This window comes from Ursus arctos, unplaced genomic scaffold, assembly GCF_023065955.2.
Source record: "Ursus arctos isolate Adak ecotype North America unplaced genomic scaffold, UrsArc2.0 scaffold_1, whole genome shotgun sequence".
Taxonomy (NCBI): domain Eukaryota; kingdom Metazoa; phylum Chordata; class Mammalia; order Carnivora; family Ursidae; genus Ursus; species Ursus arctos.
In genome coordinates, this window is record NW_026622763.1 from 36,752,621 (window position 1) to 36,772,819 (window position 20,199).

The window sequence follows — 20,199 nt, forward strand, 5'->3', positions numbered from 1 at the left end:
AACTATTTTCTTCCAGTTTTTGGCTTTAAACACTTATGGTGGAGTTTTTGTTATACAGTAGGTTTCAATTTGTTGTTAAATTTGGTCTTTTTCTTTAAAATTAGTTTGCTTTTATCTTTGGAATCTGTTCTCCACCTAATAGTCTAAGGGTATTCTCTTTTATTTTTCTAAATATCGTAAAGCCTTTTTTTCATTTTTGGTCTGTAATCGCTTTTGAATTCATTTATCTATGTTGTGTGAAGCAATGATTTAACTTCATCTTTTTTCCATGTGAATGGCTGACTCTGATAGAAGAAATATCAGATATTTTCTCCACCAAATTGAAATGCCACTTTCAGCTTCACAAGTTTTTGTGTATACCTGCATCATTTTTTAGTCTTTAGCTTATTTCAGAGATCTGTCTATTCTTGTACCAAGTCCCCACTATTTTAATTACTAGAGATTTAAAATAAGTCATGAGATCTTATAAGGCATGTGTCCCTATGTTATTTTTGGTTGTTTCATCTTTTATATAATTTCAGGATCAGCCTGTCAAGTTCTAAGAAAAAAATCTTATTGGAATGGTGATCGGAATTTCATTGAACTTTTAGATTTATTTTGGGAGACTTGCAACTTCATAATCTTTCCATCTTTATATGGTTTACATTTTTCGTGTTTTATTATGCTTTCTAGGACACCCATGCATATTGATTAAAGTAGATGACATTCCTTGACATTGATATTATTCCTAGTCTGTACTTTAAAGGGAATGTTTCTAGTTTTTAATCATTAAATATGAATTAGATTACCTTGGTTTTTTTTTTTTTTTCTTCTTGAAGTGACTATGTCAGAGCCTTTGAGAATTATGTAAAATGTGATTAATTTGATACTTGCTTTTTAAAAAATTTACCTTTGGTAGTAGGCAGAAAAATGACCCCTCAAAGATATCTGTGTCATAATCCTCAGAACTTGTGAATATGTACTTTACATGGCAGAAGGGACTTTGCAAACATATAAGTTAAGGATCTTGAGAGGAGGAGATTATCCCGGCTCATCCAGGTGGGCCCAATGTCATCACAATGGTTCTTATAAGTGAATGAAAGAGGTGGGAGGCAGAGAAAAAGTTGAAACTGATGCAAGTAGAGTCTAGGTTGATGTGGCCACAAGCCAGCAAATGTGTGTAGTTTCTAGAGGCTGGAAAAGGCAAGTAATGGCATCTCCCCCAAAAGTCTCTAGAGGAAACTCAGTTCTATCAATACATTTGTTTTATACTTCTGACCTCTAGAAGTGTAAGATAATAAATTTGGGTTGATTTTAGCTACTAAATTTGTGGTTATTTGTTACAGCAGCAATAAGAAACAAATATGCCTTCTGATGAAATTGCTTTGCAAAGCTCTGATCAGATTCAGTGTGAAGAAGAAAGTGTCCTTAATATTATGTATCAAATAACAAATGTTGTATCTCTTTTAAAAAGTTTGTTATTTTAGTGAAGTTGATAAGGAGTTCAGACATATAAGGATGGGTCATCATTACCAATTGTTCATCTGTGATGGATTTACAGGCCCCTGGAGAATGGGCCAGAGCTTAAGCCTGTTTGAAAATATGAAAGGCAGTCATTTGTAATTAGTGATATCTGGAGCAGATATTTGAAGACCTGATAGTCACTTATTTAGAATGTACTCCTAGCCAGTTCACCTCTTGGAAACACCAGAGGATTTATAACACCCCCTACCTCTAGGAATTGTTAGGAAAAACAAGTCAGATCTTGTGTATAAGCTGTCAAGTGATATACAGAGGGATATGGTAAGAAAGACACTATTTCCCAAGGCTTACACAAAGGGAGATAGTAAGAAAGAGGAAACACATTGGTAATCAAAATGGAATAGATCCTTTCTAACTGTGGCCGTTACATTACACTGAATATTGACTTGAAAATATTGTAAGTAACCTCCCTTGCTTATTGAGAGGACTGGGAAGCTTTAAGCTATTTGGCCTAGAGAAATAAGGGGTGGGAGATTGGGTGGGGTGCAGTGGGGGTAGGGGATGTGGAACAATGGCCCATATGTAGTTTGCTGGAAAGTGCAGAGAATTGTCCATTCTACCATGAATTATCTGTTCAGGTCAATTACTTAATATCTCCAAGACTTAGTCTCTTCCTCTGTAACATTAAGACAATCCTAAACCTTTGCAGAGCGGTTGTGGTGATAAAATAAAGCAATATAATGAAAATACTCATCAGTCCAGTATGCTTGAATTTGTAATTTTGAGATTTAATTTTCTGACAACAAATTTTGTAAGGATTTCACCGAGTTATTGAAAGCTCAAGTACATTAGAGTATATCTTCTTAATTTGTTTTATACGGTATGCAGTCCCTTTCCTGTGGCTACCTACCAAGGCTTAGAAGCCAGTGCAGTGTACAGAAGAAATAGATGGAATCTTTGCCTCCCCCATTGGACTTTTTCTATGTAGTCCTCTGTTTTTCCTTTTCAGGTAGTTCTGCACAGATCTAGGCTGCTAGGTGTCCCAGTATTTCTTATCAACATGATTATATAGTCCTTCTCCTCCAATCATTTCTTCTGCCTCTGAGTTACCCAAAGTTATCATTCACATAATGAGCTACTCTCCATGTCCTCAGTTGTGGTATCAGTCTTTGTTGTCAGCTTACTACATTACTGACTTGTTTAACTATTAAAAATGCTGTAACTATCTCAATTATATGGTGGGCTAAAAGAAATGTCAATGTCAAAAGTCATTTATAATGCAAGCTAAGGAGTGAAAACCTCTCTGATTATAAAATGCCCTCTCTTTTCCCCTTCAGGTTTTTTGGCTTGATTAAGTTATTCTTGATCAACCTGCAGAATCGCACAGCTGTCCAGTGGCCAACACAAGCCATGATGCAGCCATTTAATGACTATGTAGGCCTTTGTGTAGATCACTTCCTTTGCATGCGGTGCCACAATTTACAGCAGAAGGAAAAGTTGAATACTGTATATAGGCATTTGCTTAAATAATTAAAATAACAGCCACTACTCTTTGTCTTTCTACCCAAAGGATCACTTAGGTAAAATCTCCTTTTTGATTACATTTCCTTCTAACTTCTTTGAGTTACTTTTGAGAATTACTGCAATTGTCTACACTAGCCTCCATCTACAGTAGCTTTCTGTTGGTTCATTAGATGTACTATATTCTTACCATTTGAGAGTGTTTGCGTGTGTGTGGTTTCTTTTCTTGGAATGCCCACTGACGCCCCCTACCTACAAATGTATGCCCACATATATACCTTTGCCTATTTAAATCCTTCTCAGTATTATTAATATTTTGGGTCAGAAATTCTTTGTTGGGGGTGGAAGTGCATGGGGACTGTCCTATGCATTCTAGGATGTTTGCAGCATCCTTGGCCTCTATCTACTAGAGCGATTATAGCGTACTTCCCATTCATGACAACCAAAATGTCTCCAAACTCTGCCAGCTGTCTCATGAGGGGCAAACTCACCCTCAGTTGAGAACGACTACTTTAGAGTTTATTGCAAATATTATTTCCTTATCGAGGGAAGATTACGTCATAAAATAACTTGGTTCCTTCCACCCGTTATTCTAAAATCAGCCTATCCTATTTGTCTCTTGGTTTTCTTTGTAAAACTTACACAAATAAAATATGGAATGAATACTTATTTGCATATTTTGCATTAATTGTTATAATGGCTATAATGTAAATTCCAGAGAGAAAGTAACTTTTGCTGCCTCATTCTGCCCTGTGTTCCTAGTGCCTAGCATACCGCCTTGCATAAATCTGGCACTCATTATGCATTTGTAAACTTAATGAACTTTGATTTGGGTTCTCTTTGTTTCCTACTAAATAACATTAAAATTTTTTGAAATTAGTTATCCTTTGCAATCATTAGGGTCTCAACATTGAGTTTTGTTATGGTCACTGTAATAATCTTTAGCCCTGTGGTTCCCAGACCATGTGCTAAGGTGGCCCAGGGAACTCACAGGAGCTGGGGAATATTTTAATTTTTTTTTCAAGAAGAATAAAGTAACATTTGCAATACACCTTGCAGACTACTAGCTCAAGTTAGTTCAGTTTCAACATTAGGTTGTATTACATTGCTATTGATGATGTCATAACTTTGCAAAGCTAGATTTTGACGGTTGCTGTGATACAAAGCAACTACCATAAGAAAAATCAATATGGAACAGATTTTGAGGGTCATGATGTTCAAACCGATTCTAGGATTTGAGAAATAGTTTGGTGACAAACAGGTGCACACATGCCATTAACAAGTAACTGTGGTTATTTGAAAATGGAATAAAATATCATTTCTCTTTTGATTTCTGTTACTAGTTTTTAAAATGACTACCAAGTTGTTAAGTACATAAATAATTAGTAAATTGTTTGAACTAACTATCTAATAAATAGACAATTCGATATTTCTTTTGGACAGAGGACTAAAGAAGAAAATGGCCAAGGCAATCAGGAAGTGACAAGGAGAGGCAGTTTGGAAATCTCAGCATTACCCAGTTTAACCATTTCCATTCGCAATGCTTTCTTTTTATAGACAGTAGTTTCTAGTTCCTTATATAAGCAGTAACATATTTTAAGCAGTCTGACTGTAATGTATTTATGATGTGATGCATCATGATGATTTGGAAAAGAAAATATGATAAGAAACTTAAAATGGATGTGGGCTGCAGGTTTTCTTCTGCCATTATGTTGAAGCTCAATCCTCAAAGAAAATAGGATTGATTTTAGAGGATTTTTGGGTTACTCGAAACAAGAAGAAATTTTAGTTAAAAAACTACTGTTATTTATATTTTCATTTTCGCAGTGTTTGTCTGTTTGTTAAGACTGAAGCTAAGTTATTGTCTTTAGTTAGACCTTAGCACTGTATCTACCAGAGGGTTCCTGAGATACTCATAAGTTATTAATAACTTGGTTGTACTAGATAAGGCTCCCGGAAGAATTTATTTGGAATAGGCCTTAGCTATCACTTTTCATTAAACTCCAACTCTCCTTGCTTTTACTTTTTCAATAACTTTCACTAGATTGTGCCATAGATGGAATAATTATAATTACATTATAATTAAATCAAACTTATTAGCTGAAAATCCAACTCTTACTTAATGCCGGGACATTCTTTACATTTATAATGGACTCCGTAGACCAATCCCAACATTCTGTGGTGATATGAATTACTGCAGAGATGAGTGAAAGGGAAGCTTTACAAACCTTGAAACTATTAATAAATTTTGCTTATTGATATCACTTCTCCATTGATAGTTTTAATGTGGATATTTTAAGTAATAAATTCAAGGCTTTTAAAAGATTTCTTTAGTAAGGTGATGATATCTTCAGATTGCATTATTGCTAGTTCTGGGAAAGTACTACAATGATAGATTAAATTTCAGAATGAATTCCACACCTTTACTGTGTCATTTAGAGAAAATTCAGCAATCTGCAATTCTCAGTATTAAACATATTTACAAAAAATACATATAATAATGAGCTTTTGCTTTCTCACGCCCTCTCATATCTTTGCATTGCACTGCTCTCCTTAGCAATTCTATTTGAAATTCCAGATATTGTGCACCAAACTAGCTAGGTAGGAATCTGTATACCGAAACTTCTTGGAAAGATGACTAGAAGTCATGTGGGTAGAAGTTGCCCTAGTCCTAAATTCTGGTCCACTACAGCCCTTGGAAGCGGGATGCAGCGTATTTGGCAGGTTGAAGAAACTGAGAAATAGGATTTTTTGCCTCATTTTTTTTTCTTTTTCTCTTTCTTTCTTGCCTGCAGTGTTTTGAAAATGTATTATTGTGTAGTATCTTGATCATTTCATGCCATTGCTAATGGGATGATTTTCTGATGTAAGGGAGTTGTCTTCTGTCTATTTCAGTCATTCCATTGCTGGTTATTTTTAAAGTATTTTTTTGGTTATTTTTTTGGAGTACTGGAGAAGTAGTGAATTGGAGGTAGGTAGGTTAGGAATCATAAGAATCAATAAAGATCCTATAATTTTCATTAACTAGTTTATCAGAAGCAGTTTTGTTATTCCTTACTCTGGTCTCTTTGAGCAAAATACTGAGACCATCATTTTGAAAGTGCTAACAGAATTTGATTTATGTGATATGTTTGGGATGGTTGTTAAAATATTAAATTTCCTTTCATAAACAGTAAATTTCAGAAAGATGATTTTTATTAGTTATTTGTTAAAAATAATTTGTTCGGAAGATGAAAATAAGGAAAAAACATTAGTGATTCTATCCCCCCCAAAAAAAACCCAAGACTTTTTGATAAATGATGTTGAGACAAGTAAGCAGTCATGTGGAAAGGAAAATAAATTTGGATCCATACCTCACGTACTTGAGATAAATTGCAAAGATATCAAATATTCAAATATAAACATTGAAACATTAAAGTACTAGATAAAAACATTGGGGGAATTGTTTCATAAATATGGAATGGTACCATGAAAAATTAATTTGGTGGTAGTGAGAAGGAATCTACAGGAAAGTTTGAAACTATTGGGCTGGGATAGCTGAAAAGATAAGGGTGAAAGGGCAAAATAGGACAAACTCAACCACATGGTTGATTGATTCTGTATTTTTAAAGGGTGAACCCATTATACCTTGGGCCAGCCATCAAGAAGTTGAGCTCGGTTACAGGTGATATCAGCTATTTCCCGCATCATTAGAAGGCTCTACGAGTCTAGTGGAAAAGGAATGGACACTGGTCAAGAGGGAAGTAGATTCTAGGTACCAGACAATGTTGTGAATAGGTGGCAGGACCATAGCCTTAGTTAGGTTGAGGTCAGGGGTTGGACTCCAAATCCTTAGAGGAGGAATTGATATTAGTGAGGTGAGCTATGCAGGTTACTAGATCAGGAATTTGGAGCCCACTATTAGTGTTAGTCTCACACAAAGGGTGGCTTGTTACTAAGTATCTGAATAATATAGTAGCTTGAATTCCTCTTGCTTATGCTTGGGATTAATCAGAGAAACCACTTGGTGTTTTGGAGTTTAGCCCCTCGTGTGCTGGAACAGATTTAGAGAAGGAAATGAAAGAAGATCTGGTGTCAGGCCGCTAAAAACACACAAATCAATCCTGGGAAAGGTGACTGGTTCTGAATGAGGCCTTAAGCCAACACTGACAACAGATCATCTGTAATTAAGGTTTGAATTTAGGGAGAAATCTTAACAGTGATAAATGTTTTTCTGATTGTTTGCAGAGATGCAGGATATTTTTGTATTTTATATAATAGGGGATCAGTCTCATCCTCCCATCTTCATTGCCTTACATTTATTTTCTCAATGGGATTGAGAGAGAGCAAGAGATAAAAGATGAGAATGACTATGGATAAGAGTTTCTTATCTCAGTTCATTTTTTAAATTTGTTACCAACTGCTGGAATAAAGAAAATTCTTTTTTTTTTTTTAAAGATTTTATTTATTTGACAGAGATAGAGACAGCCAGCGAGAGAGGGAACACAAGCAGGGGGAGTGGGAGAGGAAGAAGCAGGCTCATAGCAGAGGAGTCTGATGTGGGGCTCGATCCCATAAAGCCGGGATCATGCCCTGAGTCCGAAGGCAGACGCTTAACTGCTGTGCCACCCAGGCGCCCCTGGAATAAAGAAAATTCTAATGTGCAATTCATGGGTATTAAAAATGCATCATAGAGTTTGGAATGGTTATAACACAAGTACTATAACATCTACATTAACAGCTGGTTTTGTTCTCCAAGTGTGATTTTTGACAGTATGATATTGTGTGGTCACCTCGATCTAAAATATTTGATTGAACTTAAACTTTTACTCAGAAAATCAGAGCAATTTGAAATCTGGGGTTCATTCTGAATTACTATCCTTAAACTTCCGCTTTTAGGGGTCATTTCTAATAAGCTGGATCAGAAATGACAGTGGTAAACTTTTCAAGCCTTGCTGCCTTCACCAATGTCAGTGTGACTTGGATGGACTAGAAGGTATAATGCTAAGCGAAATAAGTCAGTCAGAGAAAGATAAATACCATATGAGTTCACTCATATGTGGAATTTAAGAAACAAAACAAATGAGCAGTGGGGGGGGGGAGAGAGAAAGAGAGAGGCAAACCAAGAAACAGACTCTTAACTAGAGGGAACAAAATTATGTTCACCATAGGGGAGGTGGGCCGGGGGATGGGTTAACTAGGTGATGGGGATTAAGGACTGAATTTGTCCTAATGAGCAGTGGGTGATGTAAGGAAGGAAGTGTTGAGTCCCTAAACTATACATGTGAAACTAATATTACACTGTATGTTGATTAATTGGCATTTAATATAAAAATAAAAAATAAAAAGCTCAGAAAGTTTTAATCATTCAAGCTGTGCAGCTAACCAAGTATGATGAACCCTTGTTCACAGAAGTATTTTTACTAATCCAGTATTGCACTACAATAATAGTTGCAAATTTAAATTCACCTTATTATTATTCTGTGAAAATCATGGAGAGTTTGTTTTTTTCCTTTTTTAAGGATTTTATTTATTTATTTGTCAGAGAGAGAGAGAGATCGGGCGCGCAAGAGCAGGGAGAGCAGAAGCCTGAGGGAGAAGCAGGCTCCCTGCTGAGTAAAGAGCCTGGTGGGGGACTCAATCCCAGGACCCTGGGATCATGACCTGAACCGAAGGCAGACGCTTAATTGACTGAGCCACCCAGGCTTCGATCATTGGGACCTTTAATGCTTTGTGATATACAGTGCATCAGTCCTTAGGAAGTGGGTGGCAAATTCCAGCAAACAGATTAGGACAGGGCAGTTAAATGTATTCAGCATGGGACCTTAGAAGAGACCCTGGATTAAAAATTATCACAGTTAATATGAGGGAAATGGCATATTTTAACTATTGAAATTAACTTTTAATTTACATTAATTGTTTTAATTTTAATACATTTAGTCTTTGTTTTTAATCTGTAAACACCTCCTTGAGTGGCTTACTGTATTTCCTCCAAGCATGACACCATGGGATTGCTTTCTTCTTCATAGCTGCTGAGATTAGCACCAAAGTATGATTTTTAAGACTGTGTGTGTGAAGGGTGGTGTTAAATCTGGGATATCTTTGGACCATGGCTGTTTTACTAAGTGGTTGGCTTAAGTGTGATTCTGAAAACAGGAATTTGAGGGTAGTTTGAGGACAGCCTTAGGATATGAGGTACCTAGAATGTGGGGACAGATTTTATGATCTAGAGATGATTTTTGCCTTTGCAATATTTTTCAGTTTTGAGCAGATCCATGGTGCTGCCAAATTGATTTTTTCTCCCACATGTCCAGAATAGTTGAGCTACAGTCATGTGAAATTGTGTTTCAGTTAATGCCTTTTTATTCTGACTTGGATAGCACTAGTATTCTGTGTTTTACTGTTATTTTAATAATTCAGAACTGTCCCTTTTTTGGTTGCACATTTTTCCTTTATGTACTTTTAGAAGTTTTAAAGAGTTATTAAAGTGATTGAATATCTCATATTCATACTTAAAAGCATGTCTTAATATGCAAATTAAAACATTTGTGTAATCATTATGATATAACATTATTTCTTAATACTTTGTCAGAGAATGAGTTTTTAGATACAAATTCATTAGTCTTCAGCTATTTTTAAACTTACTATGCAACTATTAATACCACCAATGCATGATTGCTAGAATGTTTTTCTTTAATTCTGTCCTTTCTTATGAGTTCATATTTCTATTTATGGCATCCCAGTGAGCTGCAGAAAAGGTCATCAGATGTAGTTTTGACAAATTAAGTTGACCAAGGATGGATGTTGGTCTCCTGTTTTATTAAATTAAAAAAAATAGTCATGCTTGAAGATTTTAATTACCTCCAAGTAGACCAACTCTCATTTGCCAATCATAATTTGCTTCCGGCAAATAAGGTTTGAAACAACACATATCTTCCCAATGGAAAAAAAAACAAAAAACAAAAACAAAAACAAAAAAATCCTCACTGGTCCAGGACAAATGCTTTAAAGGAAAGTAGAACTAGTTCCCTCAAATAGAATCTAATTTCCATGCCTATAAACTGCCTCATTTCATCTCCAAGAATGGTTTAACAACACTCAGATAAAAGAAGGCTTCATTCCTCCACTACCTCTTGGTTACTTGCGTTGCTTCAGTGTTTCAATTTAATGTAGTGATTTGTGGTCAGGTGAGTCAATGTAATATTTTACATCAGATATTTTTACACATAACAGTATTTATCCTACCCCAGATAGTTAGATAGGCTTAGTGTTTTATATTCAGAACTGACCAATGTTACAATTTCTTGCAACATCTTTAACTTATTTTAGGATTTAATTATTTAAATTTATTATTATGGGGGCACCTGGGTGGCTCAGTGGGTTAAGCGGCTGCCTTCATTTCAGGTCATGATCCCGAGTTCCGGGATCGAGCCCCCTCATAGGGCTCTCTGCTCAGCGGGGAGCCTGCTTCTCCCTCTGCCTGCTGCTCTGCCGGCTTGTGCTCTCTCTCTTTGTGTAAAGACATAAATTAAAAATTAATTAATAATTCATCATTATAGTGAAAATACTTATTTTTTTAGAGCAATAATGTGTTTTCATTGGTTTAGAGATTAACTGTAGTAATAAAGGGACACATATTTTGATAAAATGGTTAAAACTATAATGAGCAGTTGATGGAAACCAAGCACTGCTCTTAAAATGACCAGTTTTGTAAGTAATGTGTGAAAGCAATTCTGTATTCATGGACAATTATGAACTTGTTAGAAAAAGGGAAAAAGACAGTTTTTTTAAAACCATGATTAACTTTTTAGATGTCACTTATTTTAGCTTTCATAATGACAATATAATAATTGGACTTTTTTATTTATTAAATTCAGATAAATAACCACATTCCTCTATTTTTTTAACCTCTTCCATTTAATTTTATTTTTGCTTTTATTTTTTTTCAAGATAGAAGAGTGGCCTTCTTCATAGTATTTATGGAATACCACAGAAAATTGTTTATCTTTCTAGTTGGGTAAAATTTTAAAAAATCATGCAGAAACTTGAACAATTTATTTTTGCTATTCAGGAACCAGCATTTTGTAGAACAGTTTTTGCTAGACCACTCATCTCTGTTTTTTGGTATTCTATTTCTGTAATACAGTGCTGTTTGCTTCACAGAATTTGGGTATCTGTCTTATTCTATGTAGATTGTTTCCCTAATATAAAATTTGTTTTGTTTTCCCCTTTTCTAAATATCACAGACTGCAAAATATAAAAAATTGAGTTTACAGCACATTTTCTGAGATAAGTCAACGTCAAAAACAATCAAATAATACTATTTAATTAAATATATTATTGAATTTACAACACATTTTTACAAAAGTCATTATGTAACAATATTCATTTTAGAATCAAGGGAATTCAATATACAGCATACTGCTTTTCCAAAGTTTGCTTTCCAAAAGTTCACTTTATACCACTTCACTTCTATGAAAAACCTACATTAGTACCTGTTTTCACTAACTGAAATCCAAAGAAGATTCTCTCTTTTACTAAAAAAGGCAAAAAGCAAAAACAATGAAAAACAAAATGCTAAGCATAGTTTGCAGCAAGACTTTACAGAGGCAGCACTCACCTGGAGCAGGAATAATGGCGCCACCCAGCTCCTTCCACAGGAACTACACTCAACATCTGAGCATCAAGCCACCATAGTTTTGAAGTGTATATGTGACCATCTGTTTTTTTTTTTTTTTAATCTCAATTTACTTTGTGCATCATTAGCAAGATGTGTTGTAAGGTATGAGAAAAGCCCAAGAGAGTTTATTTTTGAGGTCTGAGAATGCTCAAATTTTTTCAGTATAAATTAATGATAATTGCTTCTTTGCTTTACACCATTTTGGCTTACGAAAGGTTTCATAAGAATTCTCTAGTTTCAGATAGCAAAGGACACCTGCCTGTCCTTTTGTGATTTTATAGAACAAAACAGCTAAATGACTTGGGCATAAGTAATTTCAGTGAATATTAAAAAAGCAAGACCTATGCTAGGGCAAACTTGGGAGATAAAAGAAGTACCAGGAAGGAGGAAGAAACCCAAGTTTAGATAAACCCAATTTGTCTATGAGGCAAACAAAAATTCCTTTCAAAATACTGAGCTTGCTTTTTTCTTATTTTATTTTGTGTCCATAGTAGCATCTTTATTTGTCAAGCCATGAACATTTTAAAAAGGAATTCAGGACAAGGGATACTTGGTGCTCTGCTCTTTCACTCTCATGGTTCCCTTTCTCACCTTCCCCATCTTCCTGAAAGTTTGGAGAATAAATGGGGAAGGAGCGTAACAAAAGCAGTGCTTCATGATTGGTCATGATAAAGACCTATAGGTACTGGGGGGAGGAAATATTTTCTCTACCCTTCAAGATTCTTCTAGCTGAATTAAGAATCAAATTGACATGAGGAATTAACAGAAGAAAATCAAATTTTATTCCGTAGGTATGGAAAATCCACACAGATGTGAGATTCCAAAGACAGTCAAGCAAAATGAGGTATACATGTCATCCTAAACTGAGGAGAAGAGGGGTAGTGGTCTGGGACTTCATAGGGAATGACTACAATTCATAGGGAGGTGAAAAAGAGTAAATGTTTGGTGAACAAATGTTTTTTGGTTCATATGGAAACAAGGGAACACAAAGAGGACTTTGATTAAACAGGCCTTGGGAGGTTCCTCCCTGTCTATCAGACCTAGTTCATATTATAATGTAGTTATCTGTGTTGATAGCTCTCTTCCTGAAGCAGGTTCTCTATTTAAATTCTTTTGGGCAGTTGTGGGGAAGGGAACAGTATCAAGAGTTTCTTCCTAGGGCTTCTGGGCCTTGGTTGTTTTCAGCTCAGCATAAAGTGCATGCCAAAGTGGCACATATGGGAGTGGCCTAACTTGGCCCCTACAGTACACATAATATATTGATATACATATTAATGAACTAACTCATGAACTATTTAATTGAATTTAGTGCATTTGAAGTTGAAGGTTTCAGACATTTCATGGTAATTTTCAAACAACCATATTTTGTAAAATAGGTTATTTCCATTGTTGAAATTGTCACATAACCAATATAGGAAACATTCTTTCAATGGCATGATCCTATTTGTACAATATGATTCAATAAAGACAGATAAGTACTTTAAAAAACTTTTTCTTGATTACATTGAATCCATATCTTAATTCCACTAAAGAAAAGATATATGTCTATAATATCAGTTTAAAAAATTATTATAGTTAAATGATGATAATGCAAGAAAAAGATGACAGTACTAGACATTTGGCAATGTTTCACAAGATTGTTGATATTTTATTATTGTTTGTCTTGTATTTTCACATTTATTAGCAATCCTTTGGCAATAAATAGAAAAAAAAAAGCCCTTTATATTTAAAAAAAAATACCAGAACAGTGGAATTATATTCTAGTATTCTTTTTTAAAATGGCATCATCACACATATCAATCACTCGGTTTCTAAATGTTCTAAAGAAGTCTTTTCAAGAAATCTCTCACCTGACTTTCTCCCTACCCTTCTCCACTGTACCCCCGCTCCCAACATGTACACACACAGGTCATCAAATTGGAAAGATGCAGTTGAAGCATGAGCTAAATTTGTCTGGTGGAACAAAATAGTAAACCCAAGCTGAAAACTTCTATTCATACAATAAAATCAATATAAATGTTTTGTGTAAGTAGGGTCTTTACAAATTGTTTTCACTGAGAATGTGTGGACTGAATTGCTAATAGCCCTTATTAGTTCCCTGTGACTACATGATATTCCTGTATATTCCTGGGCTTTTTTTTTTTTTTTTTTTAATATATGGGTGTGTGTATAGTGGGTGTGTATGTGCATGTGGGTATGTCAAACTTAAGCAGGTGTTTTTTTTTTTTTTAATTTTTTTCATTGTTAGTGAACATCACATGCCTTTCTTGGTTTAGTCAGGTTGGCTTTGTCTGACCTAGTGTAGGCTATACAGGCATCAACAATCCTATGAAATTCATAACTTATCTTCCTTCTTTTCTATCAAATTCTATTTTTTTTTAATTTCACTTTTTCCCCCTCTTCTATTTCCTGCCAGTGAACTGATACTTTTTATAGGTCTGAATAGTGTTAGCATATCAGAAACTGGTAATTTTATTAGTTGAATCAACAACCACCCTTCTTCTGCACCTCACTGTTTGGCATATTCTCTTAAAATATATGTGACTTTGGGAGTATTTTTGCTTTTATTTTTCTTTTGAAGTACGCTCTTTGGTGATGCTTTTTTCAAAGGCTTAAGAAAGATTTTTTGTATAAACCTGCTGATTTTTTCAACTTCAGCTACTCTGAGTCAATTGAACCAATTTAATTTATAGACTAAGTTGACAAAAGAAAACTGAAGGGATAAAAGTGACTGGCTTTATGGTACCAGTAGGAAATAAAACATCAACATGAGTATGGAGCTTTAATGGTGTAGCTTTAATGGCAAAGAGCCAAAAATAAAGTCAATGAACCACTTCATCTACAAACTCTGCATGCCATGTAGTGGATATTCCCTAGTGTGTTCATTGACTTATTCTTTCTTACTTACTCTTCACAAAGAGGAAAAAACAGAAATCATAAAGGAAAGACACTAGGCATGATACCTGTAAAGTTGTGTTATCTTTTGATTTTTTTTTGAAGAACCTTTATGTTTACACAATGTGATTACTTAAACACTAAAGACTTCTTAAAAATTTTTACAACGAAAGGCTTATTTTGTATTTTCACTGAGAGAACTTGTATTTTTTAAAAAAGTAAATTTCAAAAGATTAATATAAAGAAATAATTTATTTAAAAAAATTTAAAACAGAGTTAATGATCAATCACAGCTTCTGGTTAGTATGCTGTTACCAAGATTACTATATTGAATAGTAATATAGATTACTGTGTTAATCTGGTAGATTGAAATCTCTAGAATAGGAACTGTTTTCTGCAGTGCCGCTCAGAGAGTGTTGTTTTTTACCATTTAAAATGTTAATCTTTTTTCAAACTTTTAGCCTACAGTGGGATTTATTATAGAGTTAGGTATGGCTAGCTTTCCCTTAAGATAGTTGAGTATGTAAACATGTAAATGATCTAATAGCTTTAGGAACTGAGATCGTTTTATTTGATTGTTATTATTGGTTTATTTAATCATCATAGTATGTAAGCATAGGCTTCTTTTGGAGAGCAATAATCTGACTATATAGTTGAGATTGGGTATATTCTCCCTTCTCTTCCTTTTCTGATGTCATAGAGAGGTTTATCACTTAATTTGTTCAGATTCATGGGATGTAGAAAAGCTTACAGTTTAAGTGCATGTGCTTAGTCATTGGAGGAGGCTAAAGCTTTGTGACCTTTGCAACAAGGGGCTGGTGTAACACCCTAAACTTTAGTTTCTTCCTATGAAGTAGGGATACTAGTGTGCCTCTCATTAAGCTGCCATAAAGATTAATGTTCCTATGGAATTAAATTCCATAGGAATGTAGTAGACATCAAATAAAACATAGCATTATCTCTTCAAAAATGAAAGAAAACTTATTACTAATTTATTATTACTAATTTATTAGTGGTTTATTCTACTTTTTTGTGGTGCAGAGGAAACTACAGTATGTTGACCATTCATCACATTGTATAATTTGGAGATTGATTGTATGCAGAATGATTTGAGAAGTTTAACTAAGTATGTGAGTTTGAAGTTACTTATCTCTATCCTGGAGCTGGTGTCTGTAGATCTTGTGCAAAGTAATTGATAAGTAGAGCGCACACTGGATAATGCCTAGAAACCTAAAGTTGTTGAAGATACTTGTTTCTCTAGCATGGGAGCTCCCACTACCAACCGAATGGGCTTAAATACTTGGTGACTTATCAGGCCAGTTCTTAGTGTGAGAGTTGAATAATGCACTGGTTAGGAAATCTCCCAAATTAGCTCCCAGAGTCAGACTCCCAAAGAGTTTGACTCTTTGTGTGTGTTCTTCTAGTTAGTATTATGATGAAGAATTGGAATTTTATTTTCTGTGGGTTTCAAAATATGCCTCAGCACTAGTGTCCTGTAAGGAAAAGTTAGTTTTCTTATGCCAGGGTAACTAAATACTAGTAATAGCAATATGATAATAATTATACACAATATACATATATAACATTATATACTACTATATGATATAATAATAAAACAATAACTTGTATTTCACAAATATTTAAGTGCCGCCAATAAGCTTGTTACATGTTGGACAGATTGAAAAATGGCAACTGTATGCCTTTGCTCTCAAACAGATCAAATCCCAGGCACAGAGGAAGAGAAAAGAGAGAGTAGAATAGAGAAAGGAGAGGAGGGTGTGTGTGTGTGTGTGTGTGTGTGTGAGAGAGAGAGAGAGAGAGAGAGAAAGCGAGAAAGAGATGTGAGAATATATATTCAAGAGTAATCTGATAAACTCACTAGTAGAGTAGTAAATGTATCATTTTATTTAAGGGAATGCAGAGGAGGAAATATCCTACTTTGGAAAGGCCAGGGAAGAATTCACTTATGAAGAAGTATTTGAGCTAAATGACAAAGAGGAACTTCTCTCAGGAAGTTTATGGGTATGATGTCCTTGTTTTATACATATGTTACATATTATGAATATGTCATACAAGTATATGACACACGTCAATTTAGAAATGATCTCTCGGTCTTTCCTCTTGCGTTGAAAGAAAGATTGATAGGAATGATGTCTAAATATCAAAGAAAGAATGGCCTCTTGCAGCGGTCAGAGTATGGTCCCCCAAAAGATGTTCACATATGACCCCCAGAACCTCTGATTGTGTTATACCACAGGGCAAAGGGGAATTAAAGTGGTGGATGAGATAATGTTCTTAATGAGCTGACTTTAAATTAGGGAGAGTATCCTGAATTATCTCGGTGGGCCCAGTGTGACCACAGAGGTTCTTAAATGTGGAAGGGAAAGAAAAGTGGAAGAATCAGTGTCAGAGTGATGAGATGTGAGAGAGACTCAACTGGCCATTGCTGGCTTTGAAGATGGAATTGGGCCATGAACCAAGTAATTAAGGTAGTGATTAGAAGAGGAAAAAGCAAGGACATGCAGCCTGCCCTAGAGGGTCTGGTAGGGACTGCAGCCGGCCAAGATACTGATTATAGCCCAGAGAGACCCATTTCAGATTTCTGATTTACAGAACTGTGAGATAATAAATTTGTTTGAAACACTAAATTTGTGATAATTTGTTAAAGTAGCGCTAAGAAATTAGCTCACCCCTGGAACACAGTTGAGCCTTAAGACTAATTTTTTTCCTATCATCCCGTGTTCAGTTATTTACATTAAGATGACAGGTAATAATACATTGGTACTAAAACATCATATGTAACCTTTCCAAAGAAGTTTTAGCTTTGAATTTTAGTCTTTTGCTAGTAGAAAAAACAGTCTAAAAAGGAAAAAAGAAGCAGCGCCCAATGAAACAAAAGTACAGATGCAAAAATTAGCCACGAGGGTCTGTTTAGAAATTTGTTCTTAAGTATTGTGCATTTTAATGACTGAAATGATAGTAGAATTGAATAGCATGCAAGATCTTAGCTTCTAATTGGCTTGCTTCTTGGCTACTGATGACATAGTAAGATAAAAATAGATCTTAAAGGGAAAAAAATCAATATTTGGTTAATTCTTACTTGCCTGAACTGTTTGATAATTTAGACTATCACTATATCTAATTCATAGAGAGATTATTGATGTAAATGTTAGGTACATCTGTGACTTTTTATTTCTCTCACTATGCCTACATTCAACTTAGAAGAGCTCAGTAAACCCTTAATGAATTCAGTTGCTTTGGTTCAATGTTGAGTTGCGTTAGGCGAACTGTTGGATGGTGAACTGGTATGTCCTGCTGAACAGAATGTTCAGTGGCTTTGAGGGCTGAGAAATGTTCTGAAGTAGGTACATAATTCTTGGTGCATTTTCAGCTCTTCTTGTAATTATTTGGCCTGTCAGTGAAATTGAAGTATTGTTTCATTAGTGGTTGTTGGGGCTGCATTTTGCTTATGCGTATCGTGGTTATTCGGAAGCGTTATTTGATGAGGTAGTGAAGCCCTGGGAGTGCTTGAGAAGAACTGCAGAATCAGCATACATGGTTACGTGTGTTTCCCTGCATGCCCACCACATGATTCTGGGCAAGCTCCCCTCCTTCTGTGTAGAATGGGGACAGCAATATTGCGTATCTCATTTGCATGTCGAAACGATTAAGTAAGTTAATATAATGAAGGTATTCAGAAAAGTGACTAGCTCATAGTTGGTGCTAAATAAATCTTAATGATAATTATTTACTTTACATGTGATGAAAAATGAGTGAAGCACATGTTTTGAACTATTATAAAACATGCATACATCATACACACATATACTCATTTTCTACAAAGTGCGTGCATACACACACACACACACACACACACATACACTTTCACCCCCAGTGTACGATTTATAGATCAGAAAATGGAGGCAGACTGACATGATAAAATATCCACTAGTAAAAGTATGTGCCCAGCTGCCTGTCTGGTGCCATGCATGGGAATTAATAAAGCATTTTCTTGCAGTCAGCCTTAGTGAAAAGATCTGGATGAGAGATACACTTTCTTTGTAGTGTTTTACTCAGATCAAAGCACAGAGAATTCTATCCTTATTTTGTTTACTTTCTCCGTTGCTCAGGGTTTGTAAAGACACAAAAGGAGAATAAGGGTTAAAGTTACATTACTTAAGACAAAATTTCGTATTTCCTTTGACTGAAGAGCTTCTCATTTAAATCATGAAAGAGTACTTTTAGTATGTTTTTGGTGAAGAAACATCCAGTGGCAACATTGGAGCAACAAAAAGTAGCTTGGATTTGAAGTGCATTTTTCATGATTCAGATTGTTTTATATGAGTTTTAGTAATGTTCACAGGTCTAGTCCTTGTTTGTTGGATTTCTTATTTCTCTTGTAATGATACAGAAACAAGGAAACTTCAGGGATGTGATGTGGTTTCTCACACCTACTAAGGAAATGGTTCCTTACAACATGTGTTTTGCCACCACTAACATCTTGGGTTAACTACAAAAGTATAATATTTCCATGTCTTTAAAAAACATATGTAGAAGATACTATGGCCAAATTATAGTTTAAATGACTTATAAATGTTAACAGTTTAAATCCTCATAAAAACTCTGAGGTATGCATTATGATTATACACACAGAAGAGAAGACTGAGGTGGCAAAAGGCTGAAGAACTTGCCCAAGATCTCACTGCTACAAAGTGGTAGAGTCAGATTTCAGCTCGGGTAACCTTTACTCTACATTTCTGAGCTATAGGAGACAGTGCTTCTTTTCCATACAAGAAACTCAATGATAACTGTTTCCATTACTCTATCTTTTTTTAAATGAACACTTGAAATTCTATGTGTGCTGCAACCTTAGAATGTATTTGGATTACTCCTATTTGATTGGATTAGATGGCAGAAAACAATTTCTCAAACACATATCACAATGAAATTTAACATTGATTTATAAGTGAATGATGGAAGAGTTTGCTACTCTTTTCATTTAATAAGCTTTAAGGAAAAATCTAATTTAAAATTTTTTTCCTGTTGGGAGATAAAATTTGAGGTTTATAATATACCTGATCTATATTTTAAGGTAGTGCTTTAATGATATATCAATAATTGTGGCAAGGGTAAATTTGGTTTTCCAATTGGTAGATTTACCAAGGATGTTCAAACAATGTTTAATACTTAAAAGTTATCCCATATCACAGAAATATTATTTATGACCATTTCTAAACTGAACAAAATTTAGCTTTAGCTTACTTATCTTTCTCAGCCAAAAAGCTATTGGCATTACATAAAAGAGAAAAATCTTTGGGTAAAAAGTAGACAAGACTTTTGAAATAAAGATTCAGGTTATCCAAGGACAGTAATTGAGCCAAAATGGAAGACAGTTTCACTTTCTAAATGGCAGCGAGGTGTTTTTAAACCCTATAAAGTCATGGTTAAGGAACGATCTGTGGTTGGGTTGCTTGGATTTCTATCCCATCTCTGTGTCTTTGGCCAACTTACCTACCTTTCTGTGTCTGTTTCCCAGCTGATAAAATGAATACAGTAATTGCAGAATTGTGAGAATTAAATGTTTTCATATATAAAGAATTTAGAATAGTTCCTACAACATTTTAGTTAGACATTGGTGTTGTTGGGGTGATGGTGGTGATAGT

General features: G+C 34.8%; 1 protein-coding gene across 4 annotated transcripts in view; it reads left to right on the top strand.

The window, feature by feature from the left end:
- KCNJ3 (potassium inwardly rectifying channel subfamily J member 3) overlaps nt 1–20,199 on the top strand; it is a 148,839-nt gene that overhangs the window by 62,922 nt on the left and 65,718 nt on the right. Inside the window, exon 3 of one of the 4 annotated variants that reach the window (XM_057317837.1) lies at nt 2,799–3,576. The exons of the other annotated variants lie outside the window; for them this stretch is intronic. Coding sequence (XP_057173820.1) covers nt 2,799–2,812 — 14 coding nt within the window. The 3' untranslated portion in view covers nt 2,813–3,576. Of the gene's footprint in view, nt 1–2,798; nt 3,577–20,199 lie in introns of those variants that run through there. 4 annotated transcript variants of the gene reach the window in all.